Source organism: Typopeltis vanoorti, chromosome 4 (genome assembly GCF_054136105.1).
Source record: "Typopeltis vanoorti isolate ZY-2024b chromosome 4, IOZ_Tvanoo_1.0, whole genome shotgun sequence".
In the NCBI taxonomy this organism is placed as follows: Eukaryota; Metazoa; Arthropoda; class Arachnida; order Uropygi; family Thelyphonidae; genus Typopeltis; species Typopeltis vanoorti.
The window spans coordinates 88,895,182-88,916,648 of record NC_143552.1 but is presented as its reverse complement, the minus strand read 5'-3'; the positions used below and the strand labels follow the sequence as shown (position 1 = coordinate 88,916,648).

Here is a 21,467-nt window from a genome sequence, read left to right as displayed (position 1 = left end):
CCTTCACTTTGAATTCCTTCTGATAAAGCATTGGAAATGTTCCAGAGAATCATCCAAATCACAGCATTTAGCATGCTGAGTAAAATTTCCTCCCTTAGTCTAACTACTTTTAAGGAACTTTCTGCATGCTCTTCAAATCCTTACTATTAATAATTTCTTTCATAGCTGATCATGACACATCTATTTCTGCACTGTGAGCACAGCCTCTTGGCTGAGAAGTGCAATAAAACATTCATGGTAATGCAACACATGATCATGAATGTTTTATTGCACTTCTTTTTCACTTTGTCCCCCACACAATATATCTTGTTATATTGCATGACCAGATGAAAAAAATGAAGATTTGTTCTTTCTCTTGGACTAAATAGAAACCAAAATAACTAAGACATACGTACATATACACAAAAATATAGTGGCTCAAAATTTGGTGGGTATGAAAAAGATATTAAATGCACATTTCTATTCAATATTTTATTTTACAACATCTTGTGGGTTCAGTGCTTTACTTCCAGGTACATAAAAGCTTTTCATTAAGAGGTGGCATGAAATTACATTCATTTCTAATTGGGAAGGGAGGGAAATCCTATGCCTAGAAAATCATTGTCAAGTGGATTTGATTACAAGTTTGTTTAGTGCATCGCAAAAGAACAATCATAGCATGCAGATATTATGGTAAGCAATATCAAATTGAGAGGACACTACCATACACGTTTATGTATACTTTTAAGATTAGGGTTAGGTATATTTACGTGAAACTACTGCTTTTTTGTGTGGAGGGAGACACTGGTCCTAATTTACAGCCACCAGTTCCACACTCACTTACCAGACATGTTCCTATGGACCCTAAATCTAGGTTCCCGATATTTTTCTCAGCCTATAAAATTCGAGTCCTGCTTCAAGAAGCACCTCTAGATCAAGGTTTCCTATTCCTTAGACTACTCTGTACCCAAGTCTTTTACAGAATAAAGTGAGTCTGTGTTCATGGGTAGAATGAAAAAATAGGGTTATATGAAAGGAAGAACCATGCTCTTCTACATGAAATTAGGTAACTTACCTTCAGTTGAAAATGCATTTTTCAACTTGTCATCTTCATTTGAGGTGGCAGAAGAGGAGAGATGCCACTAGTTGTATGAAAGCAGAAAAACATCTATAGATTCTGGATAAAATATAACCATCGTATTTAGTCCTGGATATCTGTGTTCTGCACATATTTCACAGCTTTCCAATATGAAGATCACAAATACTGAGATTACTAATCATGTACTTACAGTCTTGTTTTTATAATCTAATTTGAACTCAAGTTACTTGTCATGTTTCATTTCAAGATTTTTATCTTGAAATGAAAGAATCCCCTCCCCCAACACACACATCATAATATGTGAATCCCATCCATGAAAAGTTATAATCCAAAGCACATTATTACCATGAATAGCTTAAGGTTTACATAATATGGAAACCTTGCTGTTTCCATATTATGTAACAGGGATAATATTCAAGTAATGCCTACAGTGAGATTTAGTGACTGAAGAGCAGAGATGCTGTCCACTGCCAACTAAGTTAGTATTTGCATTGAGTTATTAATAATAGAGCTTTCTATACAAAATCTGAATTTAACATCTATTTCTTGTTTTAAATTTCATGGGAGAATAAGCATAAATGCTTACACTCCCATGAAAATATGACTATTTTTACTACCATTTTCACTAATAAAAAAAAAATGGCACTGCTCTTCTGTGAATTATAAGATACTACATTCCAATCAATTACTCAGATAAAAAGAAAAGAATTTACTTAACTAAAATCAACACATCTTCAATGTTGATATTCACATAGCTTTTAAAGCAGCTTGTCAGGAGAATATGTTATTTAGTCAGAAAGGAAACTAATTTGTAATTTTTTTCTGTGCAATACTAATTCTAGATATACAGTTCATACCTTTTAATTTAATTCATGTTTACACAGTCAATGAAGTTAAAAATTTAATGTTCTGTAAATATCAAAGAAAATGATGAAAGCAGTTATTTTTGATATAAAGTTTTATTTAAACAATATGGTAGGCATTCAACAGTTCGAGTTATCTGTACAGTAAGTTATATCACAAAGTTCATTGTTCATTTGTAGTCAAAACATAAAGCAAGAGATCAGAGGCACCAGCATGTTCACCTGGTTGCAAGACAGTTCCATCTTCTAACACAATGGTACCTATTAAAATGAATCAAAGTTATTAATGATACTATGCATCATATACTGCAGTACAGTCAATCATCACTATAGAAAACAATGAAACTGTGAACATCTGCTATAACATTAATTAAAGGTCAATTAGATGATGGTACTATTCCTTTGGTTCATGTGAATTAGCTATAGTCAGAATTGGCTGTGTATCATGCAAAAGAGTTAAAGATGAAGAAATAACATTCACTATAGCTAATTATTACCTCAACAAAAGGGTTTTCATTATTAGGATTGCTGATATTAATGTAACATTTAGTTTTTAATTCTAGAAGAAAGATGAAGACCTTGATACTCAGCCTTATACATTACAATAATCATGCAATGAAATCATGAAATAGTTTGAGAGGATCTATTAAATTCCTTTGGCTGCTCATCTGTACACATATAACAAGCTTTACTTTAGCTAGAAAACTTTTAATAACATTTAATGCTTGGGATCCCCTCTTCCTCCAACCTCACTTTTTTTTTTTTAAATGTGAATTTCACCCACAGATGGTCAGAAACACCTAACATACATTTAGTACCATGGGTGAGTGGATAAAGGCTAATCTGCTCCCCCCTCTAGAAACATGGTACTTTTTGAAGCCACTTGAGACCTTTCCAATAAACTGGATTGTCTCATACTGGGAAACACAATCTGTCTAACACCTAAATGCATTCACAAATCTCAAATTATTGAATCCAATCCCACTTTGGGATTTGATTCGATGTATATGATTCCAAGAAAAAAATAAGTGCTCAAATGCTATATGGTAAATGAAACTATATACAAGAAATATATAACTCTTCATTTCCACCTTTTTCCCTTCTCATAAATGTAGTGTAAATGATAGCTTCATGGGTAATGCCCAAACCCCATTCAAGGGTAGCACATGAAAACAGTTCTGCACACAGAGCAACTAGATAGTCTGCTGGACTAAATGTGATGGTAATGCATCAGGAAGCTTCCTAACTAGCAAGTAAATAATCCAGCTGTCACTTACTCTGCCAGTTTCTGGAGTGAGTGAGCCCAAGAATTCCCATTTATGTGTCATCTCCTACCTAGGAGGGTGGCTAGATGTGACTCATGGTTGACAACGGTCATAATGACATGTGTTGAGGACCCCATCTCTTCCATATATCGTCACAAGTATTCATGGCTGTAAATCTATGTGTATTCACGGGGCAGGTTTGCCTGTTCTGAGGGATGAAAAATCTGAGTTTCTGGGTGAAAAACCCCTCTAATTCCATATAAGATTAGCTAACTCACCTTTAGTTGAAAGAGACCAGATAAAGTTTCCTCAGGTCATGGACAGGAATCAAACCCAGGTCTTTCCGACCAAAGGGCTTCATCTATACTGACTGAGCTCCGGAGGCTCTAGCCCAAATATAGCATCATGAAATAAACTGGAAACTGGATATGCTCTCTCTCTCTCTCTCTGTATGAAGGCATACTTGTACTTTTATCCACACTGTATGTCTCTGTTTTTTAACTCCTCAATGCATAACACTATGCAAGCCATAAATAATTTTGATAACACCATGAATAAAAAAATCTCTCTCTCAGAAAACAATATAAAATCCATCATACTCTACTGAAAAACTCCCAAAATAACAAAAATTCAACCAAAAATCATTAAGAAAAACAGATTCATATCCATCACCGACATTTGTTGTCTTAACTCCAATATACTTTAAATGTTGTGCACCACTATCACTTCTAAATCTGACTTGTTATTTTTAACAGCAACTCAAATGGCAGTCTCAACCCCTAATGCCAGTTTTCCAAACTACATTTTATATGATTTCTTCTTCTCCACAAGGGTCAAACCAGTGCATAAGTGAAATCTGGCATTCTGTGTAAGAGAATTCTGTGCAAGCCTTAAATCCTCTCTTTATGATGCTCTGGCTCAAATTTCCTTGTCCCATCTTGTATTCATTTGCTATTGCTCTCCAAATTCTGATAACTAACTTTTTTTTCATTATTTGCCTGTGAAGCTTGATCATCTTCTGGGGAATTCAACTGGCTTCTCTATTTCCACCAATCCCCCCCACCCCTACTCTCCCAAGACTAGCCAGTTAATCAGTAACTTCTGATATGGATACCACAACTTGATTCACAGTGGATCTCCTCACCAACATTCCACCTATGAGCACAGCAATAGGAAAGTTTGGTGAAACTGATGTGGCTACTTCAGACATTTAAAGGGCATTTGATCAGGTCTAGCATAAAGTCCTACTTATCAAACTACTACCTATGGTCTTCTGCCTACTCTTTGCAACTAGATTGCCAGTTTCCTTTCTCTGGTCATTCACTATGCATTACAATGAATACCTTCCTTTTTTTTCCCCTAACAATGCAAGAGTACCCAAGGTACTTTGTACTTTTGCTTATGCTCTTTCTCCAATTCATAAGTGACCTTTTATCTCTAGCCTCAAATCCTCCACAGTTTTCAGTACTTTCCACTCTCTGTTTCATTTGACAAACTTTGCAATGCTTGTATATTCCAAGCTACAAGATCCTCCATAATTAATGCCTTATCTTCTTGCCATATTTCAATGCTGAGGAAAATCTAGTTAGCTTGAATGCCACCAAAACAATCCTGTCTTTTTATTCACACAGAAAAAACTGAAACATTGCCTTTTCTCCCTCTCTTTGATAACACTCACATTTCCACATGGGATCAGATATCTCTTCTTGGACTGACTTACACCTGTGGCCTCTTCTGTCACAATACATCCATATCCATAGTTTTGCTTTCTGCCATCTGTCATCACATCCATAGCCTACTTTGCCTCCAAAATCTAGGTGTTTTCTTTTCTGCTCAAAGCATTAACTTTCATCTGTACCATTCCTAACACCGTATAAATGAAAATCCATCCAACCCTAGAATATGTAGTTATGGAACAATAACTTTTCTAAAAATGCTTTATGCTATCCAGGAGTAAACATTCTGGTTAACTGATGCTCTCTCTCTCTCTCTCTCTTAGAGACTTGCTCCAATCACTTTCTTACGGATGTACTTAAAACTGTTTCTACCTCATACCCCTTCTACAGGTATTTTTATAGGTGTTATGCTGCTGAACTGGCTTCCACTATTTCTCCACTTTTCTCTCAAACCCAGGTCTAGCATATCGCAAACATATCGCAACTTCTCATCTTCCTCTTTTATTTCTTACAACTCTATGGTTTGGATCAGTTTTTCACTAAAGATTACAACCTCCAATTGCTAAAAAAAGTTCCTTCTTGATATATATTTTAATATATATGTATATTAAAAAATACAATTGAGGGATGCACAGGTAGATAGATTGATGGCAAAATTAATTTGCTTTTCTATATAGTTCATCCATTAGTATTCTGCAATACTGTATGTTATCTATACTATTACACTGGCCAACAAAAAAATTTTTTTTCCTGCTGATTATGATTTGACACTTGATTTTTATTAATTTGGGTGCGCTGATTTCAAATATCAAACCCATTTTTCTCTATCACATCAGGTTTTTCCTCTATGGCATTTTCTTTTTGCTAATTTGTAAGTTTTTGATAGTTTTAAGGAGGCAGTACTATTTAGAGGATCAAAAAAATCGATTTTTTAATATTATTTTCTGAAAGTATATACTTTTAAAAATCTGTTCCTAACTTTTTATCAAGAAATTTGAAAAATTCCCAAAGATATAGCCTATTATTCAAAGCGGTGTGCAGATCAGAATTGGAGCGCTCACCGCTCTCACTTGTTAGTAAATGAATAAATGCGTAAGAACCTGCAACGGCACGTACTGGTGCTTTGAATACGAGAGAGGCCGATAACCGACCTAATACATTTAGGTGATGAAAAGAGGCGATGACAACTGCCCAAAACAAACAAATGCTATATGCATCTTAGCGGACAAAGAACGATCGAAATCAGTCAATCGTTAATTGATCGTGAAAGTATGATGAGCGATTATAATGTTTCAATAAAGTCTCTGGTTTTTTTTGTCTTGTTAATTGCATGTTAGTCGGCAGTGAAGAAAATACATCATGTCTACTACTCGAAAATGTGTCAATAGTGTAGATTCCTTCTGTTACATTTGTGGCAGCTTTACTGTTCCCAGTCAAAGGACAAATATCACTGATTTCGTTAAGAAAGTGTACTTTGCATACTTTGACATAAAACTTGCAGATCAGGACAATTCATGGGCTCCAAATACAGTGTGTAAGTCATGTATAGAAAATTTACGACAGTGGAGCAAGGGAAAATGCCAAAAATTAGCTTTTGCCAGTCCAATGATTTGGCGTGAACCGAAAAATCACGTAGATGATTGCTATTTTTATTTAGTTCAGACTTCTGGTTATAATAAGAAGAATAAGAAAAAAATTGTGTATCCAAATCTCGACTCAGCAATTCGGCCAGTTGCTCATTCCAATGAAATAGCCGTGACAATTTATAAAGGACTTCCTTTACTTGAGAATGAGCATGATCAGGATATGCCAGATGTTCTTGAGGAGCAAGACCCAGATGTTGATTTAGACAATGAAAATTTAATTTCTAGTTCTGGACCGCAACGTTTTACTCAAGCGGAATTGAATGACTTAGTAAGGGATTTGGGCCTATCAAAGGAATCATCGGAATTGTTAGCTTCAAGATTAAATGAAAAAAACTTACTGGAGCAAGATACGAAGATAACTTTTTATCGTAGCAGGGAAAGTAATCTTGTACAATATTTTAAACACGAGTGTGGGTTTGTTTACTGTAACAATGTGTCAGGTTTACTAACTGAAATGAGTGTTGTACAATATCATCCAAATGAGTGGCATTTATTTATCGACAGTTCAAGCAGAAGTCTCAAGTGTGTCTTACTACACAATGGGAATGTATATGGCTCAATTCCTATTGGCTATTCAGTCCACTTAAAGGAAACATATGAGGACATTAAAAAGGTTCTGAAGTTATTAAAATATACAGACCATAACTGGATCATCTGTGTGGATCTTAAAATGGTGAACTTTTTACTTGGCTTTCAAAGAGGATATACAAAGTTTCCATGTTTTCTATGCTTCTGGGATAGTCGAGCTAGAAATCAACACTGGAGTCAGAAACATTGGCCTCTTAGAATATCCTTAAATGTTGGAGAACAGAATGTTATAAATCAACCTTTAATCGACAGAGAAAAAATCATTTTTCCATCTCTACACATCAAACTAGGTCTTATGAGGCAGTATGTTAAAGCTTTAGATTTACAAGGTGACTGTTTCCCAATACATATGTGAAAAATTTCCACGACTTAGTTATGAAAAAATTAAAGCCGGTGTATTTGATGGACCGCAAATTAGAACTTTAATGAGAGATCCAAATTTCATCAACTCTATGAACGAAATTGAGAAAGAGGCCCCGGACTTCATTTACGATGGTTGCGAATAATTTTCTTGGAAACAAAAAAGCGTGCAATTACAAAGATCTAGTGGAAACAATGCTTGAAAATTTCCAGCGCCTAGGTTGCAACATGAGCATAAAGCTTCATTTCCTATACAGTCATCTTGATAGATTTCCCGAGAATTTAGGTGCTGTAAACGATGAACAAGGCGAAAGATTTCATCAAGACTTAAAAACTATGGAAGATCGGTACCAAGGAAGATGGGATTCTCACATGATGGCCGACTACTGTTGGAGTATTCAAAGGGATTGCCAAAACAGAACACACAGCAGAAATTGCTACAAACAAAAATTTATTCCCTGAAACTCATGTGTAAGTAAAATTGTTATATTTTTATAAATATTCATGTAATTTTTAATGAATATTGTTAAGTAGTTATGTATCTAATTATCGGCCTCTCTTGCATTCAAAGCGCCAGTATGTGCCATTGCAGGTTCTTACGCATTAATTCGTTTACTAACAAGCGAGAGCGGTGAGCACTCCGATTCTGATCTGTGCACTGCTTTGAATAATAGGCTATATCTTTGGGAATTTTTCGAATTTCTTGATAAAAAGTTAGGAACAGATTTTTAAAAGTACATACTTTCAGAAAATAATAATTAAAAAATCGATTTTTTTTGATCCTCTAAATAGTACTGCCTCCTTAAAACTATCAAAAACTTACAAATTAGCAAAAAGAAAATGCAATAGAGGAAAAACCTGATGTGATAGAGAAAAATGTGTTTGATATTTGAAATCAGTGCACCCAAATTAGTAAAAAACAAGTCTCATATAAAAGTCAGCAAAAATTGTGTTGGACTGTGTTATTTATCACAGACACACTTTTTTTATGTAATTCTCACCCACAAAAGGTTGGGAACTTGCAGTACATTAGCACCATCACGATTTTTTTCTTATTTTTTAATTTTATTTTTTCACATAATCTACATGCTCCTCTAAATGGCCTGGCCTGGTTGGCTGAGTGGTTAGCATATCCGCTCTCCACCCAAAAGGCTGCGGGTTCGAATCCCACTGTGGGATGGATGTTGTGATTGTCTGTGAAAGCACTAGTGGTGGTAATTGGTGGTAGATGATGAAGGTTGGTGGAGTAGTGAGACGAAGAGTTGTAGAGTTGATGCCGTCCCTCGATGAGTCTTTGGACTCCCTGGAGATGTGATATAATCATCATCATCATCATCATGCGTATCTAGGATTTAGGCCTAGCATGGCCTGTTCCGGCCTTAGAAGTCATCGTTGAATCGTTTAAGAGGACGTCCTGGTTTTCTTTTTCCTAATGGCTTGTACTTTAAGGCTTGTTTTGGTAATCTTTCTGTTTTCATTCTTTGAACGTGTTCCATCCATTTATGTTTATATTTTTTAATTATTTCTATTACTGGTTCTTGGTTTAATTCTTTCATAATTTCTTCATTTCTTTTGTGATCAAATAGGGTGTGATATAATAATAATAATAAATATCAATCTTTTTATTAATATATAATAAATAAGAATCTTTTTAAGTGAGAGTTCATGTCTTCATCATATTATTGAGGAATATGGATCATATTATCGAGGAGAGTGATATTATGATAAAAAATAAGGGATAATTTTCTTTAATTAAGGCTCATTATCCATGTAAAATAACCACCATAAAAGTTTAATATGAAAGTTGCACTAATGAACCTTCAGAATAAATAATTTATTTTAGTAATTCAGGTAGTTTTTAATAAAGAGAGGAAATGATATATGGAAGCTTAATTTAAAGAGAATGTCAGCTTTAATATATAGATCTGAGCTTCTCAGAAATAAAACAGCTGAACGACTGGAGACCATTAATTAATGACCACCAATCAGTGTACAATGCACTCAAGTTTCCCTTTTCTCATTTTAGCATGTATACAGACATGCTGGCATTGTATAAAAAAGTGCTTATTCCATTGATCACTTATGGTCACAAAAAATAGAAGATGTATTCATGACACATCATCAAGAAGAATAGCAAAAAAATCTGTTTCATGATTCCTACCTTGCTGCCATATAACAGGAACAATTCTCATAAGTTATTCTTGAGAATATGTTGTGAAATTTATTGCAGTTAAATTAAACTTGACAAGCTATTATATTCTTGTTTAATCCTTTATCCAAGTGTGTGTAAGAAAAGTTTGCACATGAAGTATCATCATGACTAGGCTACTTGTATATATTATATATAGAGGTTGATGACTTTACATTAATTGCTTTAGTACCCCAAAATGCAAAGCCCACATCCTTTCAGACATCTATAATGCTATGCATTATGGAAAGGGACACTACCCAGATGGCTCTGACCTTTATTGAGGTGCTGCATTAAAATGAGGGGTACCCCTCCAAAAAACTGAGTTATCTATAAGATCCCTTTAAATCTTACTGTGTGACCTGAGAGAACTGATGAACAAGGCAGAACCATTTTACCCTCCAGTAAGCAACGGCTTGATTAAGCACTGTTTGTGTGTGTGGGGGGGGGGGTCTCCAAAAACTCCGAGTGATCTACAAGATTACTTTGAATATCACTTGAAAGGATCACTTGGTGAGATTTAGAGTGGGATCACTACTAAGCTCATCACTCCTGCCCTGAATTACTCCAAGCTGGAAATTCATCAGTGTCAAGCAAAAACCTACCACTGAGCAGTACCATTCTACTGTTTAAGTGCAGGATTACCTCTCCAAAATCTCAGGTGATCCCTCAGATCACCCAACAGTGAATGACCTGAGGGATCACTTAGCTCATTACTTAGAGGTGTTTCTAAGTAATGAAACACCTCTAAGTAATGAAACTCAGTGAGAGGCCCATCCCACCCCACTTCAGTGTCTCCCCCCCACCTCTATGGAAACCACTTCAGCAAATTTTCCCACATCCATGCAAAACTGCATCAGTGGGAGCTAGACCTAGAAGGGATACCAAGGTTAACAACAACAGCAACGTTACTGGCTTGCTGGGTGAAGCATAAAATGCTTTTTGTTTTCCCCTTTGTTTGTGTTGAGAAGCTTGATGGGAGGGGGAGAGGTTGTGAGCCTTATGCTTGCACTTTGTGAGCTATGGAGTTAGCTCTGTTCTGCTGAGAGCAGGATTGTCTTGGGTCTTTTATGTTTGTAATAGTCATGTTGTTCACTAGAACTGGAAGCTTGTCTGATTAGTGGGTTGGGATGAGAGCGTGCCTTGCTGAAGAACTTTTCCACATAGTCATGAAGGAGAGAATGGATGTCTGAGGATCCGGTTTCTCTGTGGATCTACATGTTTCTGACGAACCATGGGGCGTCCAGTATCATCCTCAGGCACTTTTTTTTATCATCTGTAGTTTCAGGATGTTAGATTTGGATGTGTGACTCCATGCTGGGGATGCATATGTAATTACTGGTCGTATTACCATCTGATATAGTAACAGCTTGTTGCGTGTATCCAATTTGCTGTTGCGGTTGATCAGGGGATAGAGTTGGGCTATGGTTCTGGATGTCTTTGTGCCTATGAGCTTGATGTGACTGTTGAAATTCAGTTTTTTGTCTAGCTGTACTCCAAGGTATTTGGTTTCTGTCTGCCATGGTATCTTTTTTCCGAGGAGTTGGATGTCATCTTGGATGAAGGCTTTGCGTGTGGTGAATAGTATAGCTGAGCTTTTGATGGGGTTTACTTGTATCCTCCAGTCCAAGAACCATTTCTCTAGCTTTGTGATGGTGTCCTGGAGACGACTGATCGCCAGGTGTGGGTGGAGAGAGAGAGATCTTGTCAGTATGGCTGTGTCATCTGCATAAAGGGCTGTGATGGTAGTCCTCAGGTTCTGTGGAATGTCGGCCACGTAGATTGTGAAAAGTAAAGGAGCCAACAGGGATCCCTGCAGTACTCGTGCCCTGATTTGGTGCCTAGTTGAGATGGTGCCATTTATTTTTATCTGCATGGATCTGTTAGTGAGGTATGATTTTATTAGATGGGTAAAGTTTTTTGGAATGTTGGTTGTATGAGTTTGTAGGTAATCCTTGATGCCATACCTTGTCAAAGGCCTTGGAAATATCCAGAAAGACTGCAGCTGTGTGAAGGTTCCAGTTGTATCCTTTCAACTATAAATCAGCTATAAAACAATCCTTAACTTCAACAAGTGGCTGTGTTAATTACTCCCTCCTCCATTTCTAAGTTTTCATGGAATTCATGGAAATAATTCATTTCAGAATGAATTATTTCCATGAATTATTCAGAATGAATGGACATTCATTCCTTTTCAGTTACAATCTGAATTATTTCCATGAATTCTGAGTGCCTATGTGTTTAACTACGATTATAATTTATGATCTGAAGATGCTGGTTAGAAATCCAGTGAAATATTAATCAGTGTAATAAATAAATTATTTATTTTCTTTTGGGATTGTTTATACAACAGAGCACTGTTATGAATAACTACAAACACCTAAGCCTGTCTATAAGCATGGTAATGAAAAAGTGAACTAAGGCTAAGACCTGATTTTTACCTTAGGATACATAACTGAGAATTCATAGGAATATAATAAGGATCTCTATTTGAGCTTCACTAATCTCAAAAAAGCGTATAATAAAGTACCAAGGAAAAATCTATTCAAAACAATAAATCTGTATGGTGTAAATGGAACCTTATACTGAGCATGTATGCATAAGATATAAATCAACAATTAAAATTGAGAGGAATGCACAGGAAGTCACTGTTATCAACTGTTCTTCACAATCTATACAGACCACAAAATTAAGGAAATAGTATGAAACTTGATATTTAAATAGGTGATAGTGCTTTACCCTATGCAGGTTATGTTAATCTTTTGAATAAATTTGCTATAGGTCTTGAAGTTTTTATCCAAATTAAATAATTTCTGCGAACAAAGTATCTCCATAGTGCAAGTAGAAGAATGACAGAATACCACACCTTTAACAGGAAAATACCCGAGTTTGATTTCTGTTGTGATGAGAGCAATCTTTATGTGGGCTTCTTCATTAGCAGGTGAGTTAGTTGACCTCGTATGAAGGTAGCAGGATTATTTCTTCCAGAAACTTGGGTTTTTTCATCCCATAAATAGGCAAATCAGCCCAGAGAGTACATGCAATTTCCAGACAACATATAAAATACTACAGATGGACAGCTGATGGCATGTAAAATGGAGTGCCTTCTTGCAATGATTCCTTGTAGGTGCCATATAATAATAATAAATCTGTTATGAAAATAGGCAACATCAACATTCCTCGGTAATTCATTTACAGAATGGGTTAAGATATATATTAGCTATTTAGACAAAATTTTTCGTGAGAAGGAAATTAAATATAGACAGAGGAATTTATTTCATATAAATAAGGCTGGTATGGTTGGAGGCAAGCTTAATAAATGTGGCACAAGAGAAATCAACTGAAAACCCAAGCTATGAAACAGTGTTCAAACCAATTTTAATATGTAAATAGAAAAATCAAGTTAGAAATAAAATAGTTGATAAAAGACAGGAGTCATAGATATGAGACTTGAGGGAGGAGTAAACAGATGTGAAAGAAAGAACTTGGCATTGTTAGAGGGATCAGCAATGTGTAAGCAGTGCTGATCTTTCTAATATGATTAATCTTTTATTTCTCCATTCTGATTGTGTATCTAATCAAAGATTACAGTGGAAGGAAATTAGGAAAGTAACTAGTGGTGTGCTGTAGGGATCTGTTTTAGGGCCATTACCATTTAACAGTATGTTAATGATACTGGTTGAGATTAACTAGAGATAAGCTGTACTTGCAGATAATGCAAAGTTATGAAGCACTATGAGGAGTGGAGCAGCTGCAGTCTTATAGAAGAGAATCTGAAGAGATTATGTCAGTGGAGCTACTAGTTCCATGTTGTGAAGAGTAAGCTTTCAAATTTTGGTAGGCAAGGATGGGATGTTGAGTATACAACTGATGGGAAAATTTTGAAGGAGGTGGAGGAGATGAGTGACTGGGAATGTTGGTGGACAGGCTCTTGATATTTAGAGTCATATTATTAAAACTGCACAGATTATAGCAATGGTGAGAAGGTTCTTAATATGTAAAAGTAAAGAGGTTGTGGTTCCATTGTATAAGCCCTCGAAAACCAGGTGACAAAATCTGGATACAGTAATCCATATGTGGCCTGATGCTATACTGGAGAAGTGCAGAGAAGATCAACTAATGTGTATCAGTATAAATTAAAGATGCCAAAAAGTTATATTCTTGGTTTAATCCTTTATCCAAGTGTTTGCCTAGTCCTGAAGTATTTTCAGGACTGGGCAATTCGTATATAAAAGCTAATGACTTCACATCACTTGCCTTAGTATCCCATAATGCAAAGCACATATCCTTAGGGACATGTATAATGCTATGCATTATGGGAAGGGCCACTACCCAGACCAGTTTTGACCTTTATTGAGGTCTCATCATTGGATTGAAGTAATGCATAAGTCATATTTTCATATATGAGTAGGATTAAACCAAGAATATAATTTCTTGGCATCTTTAATTTATAGCATAACCAAGTGGAAATATTTCCAACAACTATCTCTAATCAAGAGGATTGGATTAGAATTAGGAATAATTAAAAAGTGTGACACCTGTTGGCTACTCGTATATGAAAATATGACTTCTACATTACTTTAATCATGGTATTAGGAGTTTGAGGAGTTTGCTTTGGACTTTTGACAAGAACAGATGTATTATTTTAGATTGAGTCAGACGATAGCCGTGTAGGCCCCACTGCTATGAGGACCAGTGGTGGATTAATGTATTAGAGGGAGGTAGGATTTCAATCTGTGGCCAAGTGAGTTCTTGACACTCCTTTCCTCATTTAGTAGGAAGCTACAAGTCTAAATATTGCTAGCAGGCCACCTTGGTCTACAGGATTTTTTTTGCTGGCAGGCCCCTAGTCCTGCGGGATTATATTAGTAAGCCTACAGGCACACTTCACTCTGAAGTCTCCCACATTCTTTACTGCTCTCTCAAACATTTTCACCTGGCAGGAGACCCTGCTCCGATATGGAAAACATCAAGGAGCAGATCCAGATCCTTAATAAGGAACAGTCCCTAGAGGTACAAGCTTGAATCTGACTGGCCAGGTTTTATAAAGCAGTACATTCAAAACTAATGACCATGATGGAGAGGAGGAGGTATCACAAGGAGAATTCGTTACTGTTCTGTCACCAAAATCCTCCTGTCAAAACAACTCACAGGGGAGCATTCTAACAAAAGACGCAGAACTACAGAGGACCTGATGGATGAAGACTCACCAACACCGGATGTCCTGAGGAACACTGAAAAGGTTCCACTTGTTATATTAAGGGACAAGGACAAATGGATCACTGTCTCATCAGCCCTTAGGGAACATAAAATCTCATATTACAGGGCTAAAAACCAAGAGGAAGGAGTCAAAATCCAGCCAGCCTCAGTAACTGACTATAGACAAATGACAAAGTTAATGGATACAAAAGTCTTCCTTATCACACATTTGCTTTACCCAGTGAAAAGAATCTCAAGGTGGTACTTCGTGGGTTAACTGAAGGTGTCACCTCTGAAGAAATCACTGCTGACCCTATGAGTCAGTGCCTGACCCCAATCAAAATGAGCAGGATGCTCAGGTCAGATAAATGGCCAATGCCGCTAGTGCTGGTAGAGATTGACAAAACGCAGAAAAAGATATATGAACTGACCACTATCTGTGGCCTTAGAATTTCTATTGAGCTGCTAAGGAAAAAGTCATCAGGTGTTTAAAATGCGGTGAGGGGCCATCAGACCATCATATGCACCATGCCAAGATCCACACCAGTGAAATGTGCCAACTGTGGAGGACCTCACCCTGCTAACTACAAGGGGTGCACTGCACACCCAAAGAACTGTGGGTCAGCAAAAGCTGCCCTTCCAATACCCTACAACGATGCTCAAGGCAGCTGTGCAGGTTGCAACCTGGTCCAAACAGTCTCCAGTTCGACAACTCAGGAAAGAAAACAAGCTGCAGCAATGACCAAAACTTATGCCAAGGCTGCACGAACTAAAGCTATTCCATCCCATGAACAAACAAGCTCTAATCTAAAGTCAGTATTAACTGCCTCACTAGCTACCATGTTACAAGAATTCAGCATTACAAATCCTTCACCATCCTCCACGAAAAGATTCCTACAAGGTACCCATTCAATTTTGACAGCCCTCAATAATGAATAAAAGAAAGTACCAGCCCAACTCTCTCATGATCACTGCATGGAACGCAAATGGACTGAGCAACAAAATTTGGGAATTGTAAGAGTTCACTCACAGACACAATTCTGATATAATATTAGTAAATGAAACACATCTCAGGCCAGCTAATAACCCTAAATTACAGAGCTACATAATGTACAAAACAGACAGACTCACCAGCAGTGGAGGAGGTACAGCCATATACATTAAAAACTACCTAAGCCACAATGTCCTGACCAATCCACAAACCAAGAACCTAGAGATAACAGGCATTGAAGTTCATACTAACAATGCCAGCAGTATCAAAATCTATGCTGTATACAATCCACCCAGCATTCCTTTACTGGTATCTGACTTGGACTCCATTTTTGGCTCCACAGACTCCATCATTATGGCTGGTGACTTTAATGTCCCCATTTTGATTGGGGTCAGCTTGGTACAGCTCCACAATCAATGACAAAGGTCGTACTCTAAACCATTGCTCAACGCAAAATTCTATTGTGTGTAAATAACAGACAATTTTTTTAAAAAAGTTGATGATCAGAAACTGGCCATGAAGTAATTGTTCTAGTTTGTCATAATATGTAGTATGCCTCATGAGGATACATACTAGAAAATTATGATGAAGGAGCAATTTGCTACTTTGATATAGACCTGCGAGTTAGCCCTCAGTATCATTATGGGTATAGTTCCCACTGCTAAGACTTCATTAACACGTTCGCTGCCATGCTACTTCGGCATAGTCTGTTCCCGTACGCCGAGCAATTTCACTTCTTCAAGATCAGTACGGTAATCTTGTTGCCGGCGGTAAGCGTCATACGAGTATACTTATAGTCGGCTTGTGCAGAGCGTATACCTTCTATGAGTCATACACAGTTTTGATGCTAGCCCAACAAGCCAAGCATTTTCACTTCTTCAAGGTAGGTACGGTAATCTCGTTGCCGGCGGTAAGCGTCACACGAGTATACTCGTAGTTGGCTTGTGTAGCTGATTTACTAACTACGAGTATACTCGTAATTGGCAGCGAACGTGTTAGAGATTAAAACCATCTGGGTAGCAACTGTCATCATCATCATTATACATGCTTGAGAAGGGAATGTGCTATATTGAATGATACAAGAGAAATTTATATGCAGTTAACTGCTCTGTATACAAGTAGTCTAGAAGATATTTCATGCACAAACTTTTGTTTGCATATACCTGGGTAAAATAAGAATGAAAATATGAATATAATTTCTTGTCAGGAATAAGTTATTAAACTTCTTAATCTGTAAACTTATACAGTAATCCCTCGATTAATGTGCCCCGATTAGTGCGTCATTTTTTTTGGCACCCAAATTTGATTAGTGTGCCTCTAAAATTCGATTAGTGCACCTATATACATTTTAAAAATAAATGTTATAGATTTTAAAAATTTTCTATCTATACATTTTTATGGCTAACTATTTTAAAAAATCACTCACCAGAATGAAATAATTTAGTTGACAATTTAAAACATTTTACAAAGTTATTTTTAATGGCATATTACACTACTCCCATGTACACTATGTTCCAAATTTTTACCGCCAAAATTTGTCGCCTGCTATAGTACGCCCACAGATTCGAGACCCTTCGACACTTCTGTGAATGTCACAAAAAGGAGAATCCGTTCCGATAATAGTGTAATCAATCTGTTTTCCGGGATGAGTTGTTTATTATTACACGTCTGAAAATTAACTTCTCTTTTAGGATCATTGCAGTTTTTAAAGTGGTAACTATTTTGCTTGTATAACAGTTGGGAAATGTTATCTATAAAGCACGTGATTTCGCATGTTGGCGACCAATTTGTATATCCTTCATTTCTTTCTCCCCTACAATGATAACGTCCAAGAGTTAATTAAATCTCATTCTGAAGAATTGAGTGATTCCGACCTGCTAAATTTAGATGCACAGCGAGAAGATCCCAAAGAATATGAAGAAAATTTAACCAATGATAATCAGCCAAAAGAGATTTCGCAGAAACAATTTGAAAATACTTTTTCGTACAATCTAAGTTTTTAAGCAGCAATGCTTAGAGGCTGACCCTGATGATGAGAGAAGCAGTAAAATTTGCAGAAAAGTAGAATAGGCAATAATGGCCATACCGTCGGTTGTATGAAAAAAAAAGAAACAAAATGCCTGCCAAACTAAGTTAGCTCAATTCTTTGTTAATGAACTTCGAATGAATTTCTTTTGCCGTTAAACCTTCTTTTACAAAGAATTTTATGACCACACGATACTCAATTTTATTTATTTGAAGGGATACAGACAACACTTTGTTTCAGACAGCTGTATAAAACAAACTACTTGATAGAATGACTTGCATTCTGAATATGTTTTATTGTCTTTCAGCTTCATGGTTTTCCTTTATCTAGACCCTGAGAAATAACCTAATTCTTTTATAAAAAAAATTAAGGCTCAAAACAGAAATCTGAGGAACGAATTATATATTTTCCCATAGGTTATTATATTCGATTAGTGCATTTTCGATTAATGCGCCTGTTTTAAAGAACGCATTAGGCGAACTAATCGAGGGATTGCTGTACATTAAATGTATATTTCAATCAGCACAATCTTTTGTTTGCTTTGCTTGAGTAAAAATATGGACATATCATCCTATTCTGTTTAAACATTTATAACAAACAAAGTGAACAAACACAAAGTAAAATATTTTAAAAAAGTTTAACTTATATTAGAGATGATTTGATTCAACTCAGTTTTGATAGGCAGAATAGATGAAGACCACTTGGTAACTGCAAAAGCAGTTCTTCTATTAGTTACTTTTGAATGTGACTTGGTAACTATCAAAGTAGGTCACAACACATATACACAAAAATATACTTTATCAAATTAAATTTAAAAAGCAAAATAAATTATAATTAATTCGATATCATGAATGTAATTCTACCTTCTGTTATTCCATCATGAGCATTGCCACTAGCAACACGCTGAAGGTCTGCTGCATCTAGCAAAATATGATGTGTACCCTCAGGTAAATCTTGTCCAGATATAACAATCTGCTGCCCATTTTCAATATGCGTTGCTTCTGTTTCTGAACTGTTTAGTATTACAGTTTCATAGTCCTCATAATTTTCACTTTGTGTAATGATTTGACTAGTAATTACTTGCTGCTCTACATTTTGACTATTTTCTGAATTTAATTCAATTTGATAATGAGTTTCCATTGGATCATTTATTACAGTCTGTACAAATTGACCATCATTATGTTCAATATTAATTTCTTCATTTGCATTAGCAACTTCAGCTTGTTCAATATCTACCTGAACTGATACCTCGGAAGCTTCATGAACTGCAGTTTCATTTACATCTTCAGCTACCTGATTATTTTCAACAGCATCAGAAAGAACTATCTGATCTTTATTAGAGCCAGTACCACCTTCATCATGGCTTTCATATGGAAGAGGAACTGATATTTCAATTGTGTTAGGTACTGAACCCTGTTTGATTTGTGCTCGGCCTGAAGTAAGTGCTTCACGTAACTCCTCACTGTCAATTCCTGCTACTGCCAACAACACCTCAGCACCTGAAATTTTTTATAAATAAGCTTTATTATAATTTTAGTGTTTTCATAATACATAAACTTGATCTAGAGTAAATAATGAACACATAATATTTCATATACACTACATGATTCCCCATCTATACTACATAATCCACCAATCATGCTATGTAAATACTTTTTTTTCTTTAACAGAGAAAAATCCTATATAGTATGCAAACAATATAGGATTTTTCTCTGTTTAACTCTGCGTGTGTGTGTGTGTGTGTGTGTGTGTGTGTGTGTGTGTGTGCGCGCGCGCATGCACGCATGCACCTGCATTCTCCATTCAGTTTCCAGTCCAGTCCAGAAGAAAAAAAATTGATTTTAAGATAAGGAGAATGTAGAGAAAAGGATGGCAGTGTATGCATAGTATATTATATATATTATTATTATTACATGACACTTCTGTGGAGTCCAAGGACTCATTATAGGATTTTTCTCACATCACAAAAATCTATTGCACACTAAAGCATATTTTTTTGTCTAGTAATTGCTTATGTTTTCCACAGCATAGTTGGCAAACCAGCGAGAAAACACATGTACTTAACAGACAAAAATATGTAGCAGATTTTTTTGTAATGTGCAGATAGTGGACTTATGCAGCTTTGTGTAGTCCAGGGTGGCCTCCCATAATGAGTTCTGAGACTTAGTGGAGATGTCATACAGTTGACCCTTGAACAATGTGCAGTTAGGGGAGCTGATTCCCCCATGTTGTTCGAAAATCCGCATATAGATTTTGACTCCACCAAAAACTAAACTACTAATAGCTGGCTGTTGACATAAGCTTTACCGATAACATAAACAGTCGATTAGCACATATTTTATATGGTATGTCTGCATTATATACTATATTCTTACAATAAAGTAAGTTAAAGAAAAGAAAATGTTATTAAAGAAAATCATAATGAATGAATCGTAATAAAATTTTTTTATTTTATGCTAATGATTTAATTTAACTAATCATCATCATCATCATCAAATTCCTGACATGTACCCTCAAGGGGTGCACGGGATATGATAGTACTTCATGAAAAATTTACATCATTACTAACTTCCTATCTACAATTTTCCTCCAAATCAGTCTGTAACTTGTCAAGACTCCGACATCATTATCAGATCTTATATTTCTATCGTCTAAGGCACTTTGTACCGTATCAATCCACCTATATCTTGGTCTTCCTCTGGGTTGTTTTCCTACCAACCTGGCAGAGAACACTTGTTTTACTAATCTTTCCTCGCCCATTCAGTTCAAGACCATACCACCTGAGATTAGCTCTGCTAACAAATTCTTGGATGCTGACAATGTCAAGTTCTTTCCTAATATCCTCGTTTTTAATATGATATTGCCATCTGTTCATGCCTGTAATCTTTCTCAGGACTCTCATATCTGCAGTCTCTAGTCTTTGGTGAAGTGTTTTACTTCTGACCCAGCTCTCAGATCCATAAGTTAAAACTGGTTTGAACACTGTCTTGTACATAGCTAATTTAGTGTGACTAATTTCTCTCTTATGCCATATGAATTTATTCAACTGACTTCCTACAATATCAGCTTTGTTGATTCAATTGTCTATTTCCATATTTAATTTACCATCTTCACTAAAAATTGCGCCTAAGTAGCTGAAATGTTTTACTGGTTCCACAGGTTCTCGATTCAAAACACAATTGACATTTTCAACGATTCTACCTATTTTCATTGTCTTTGTCTTTTTATTGCTGACCTTCATACCGTATCTATTACAACAGTTATTCAATTTAGTTAGGAAATCTTGCAAACTTGTAGCAGATTTATTTAGGAGTATAACATCGTCTGCATAAAGCAAAGAACTGACATTAACATCTCCAATTCTGATATCATGTTTAATACCACTTTCCTTCATAATGTGATCCATATAGATAATGAATAACAGAGGGGATAATGTACATCCTTGTCTCACACCAGATTTCACATTAAACCATCTTCCTGTACATCCTTCAATTCTAACTGCTGACTTACAACTCAAATAAAGAGTAAGTATTGCTTGATATAATGCATTATTGACACCATATTATAATCTTTGTGTATTTTAGCCT

General features: G+C 36.0%; 1 protein-coding gene across 1 annotated transcript in view; it reads right to left on the bottom strand.

Moving 5' to 3' along the window:
• Positions 1-2,060: 2,060 nt before the first annotated feature.
• The window catches only part of LOC150107482 (uncharacterized), a 378,606-nt gene continuing 359,199 nt past the window's right edge, over positions 2,061-21,467 (bottom strand). Inside the window, exons 15-16 of the mRNA XM_090391332.1 lie at positions 18,744-19,379; positions 2,061-2,202 (exon numbers count right to left, since the gene is read on the bottom strand). Of these exons, the coding sequence (XP_090247458.1) occupies positions 2,105-2,202; positions 18,744-19,379 (734 nt within the window). The 3' untranslated portion in view covers positions 2,061-2,104. The remainder of the gene's footprint in view (positions 2,203-18,743; positions 19,380-21,467) is intronic.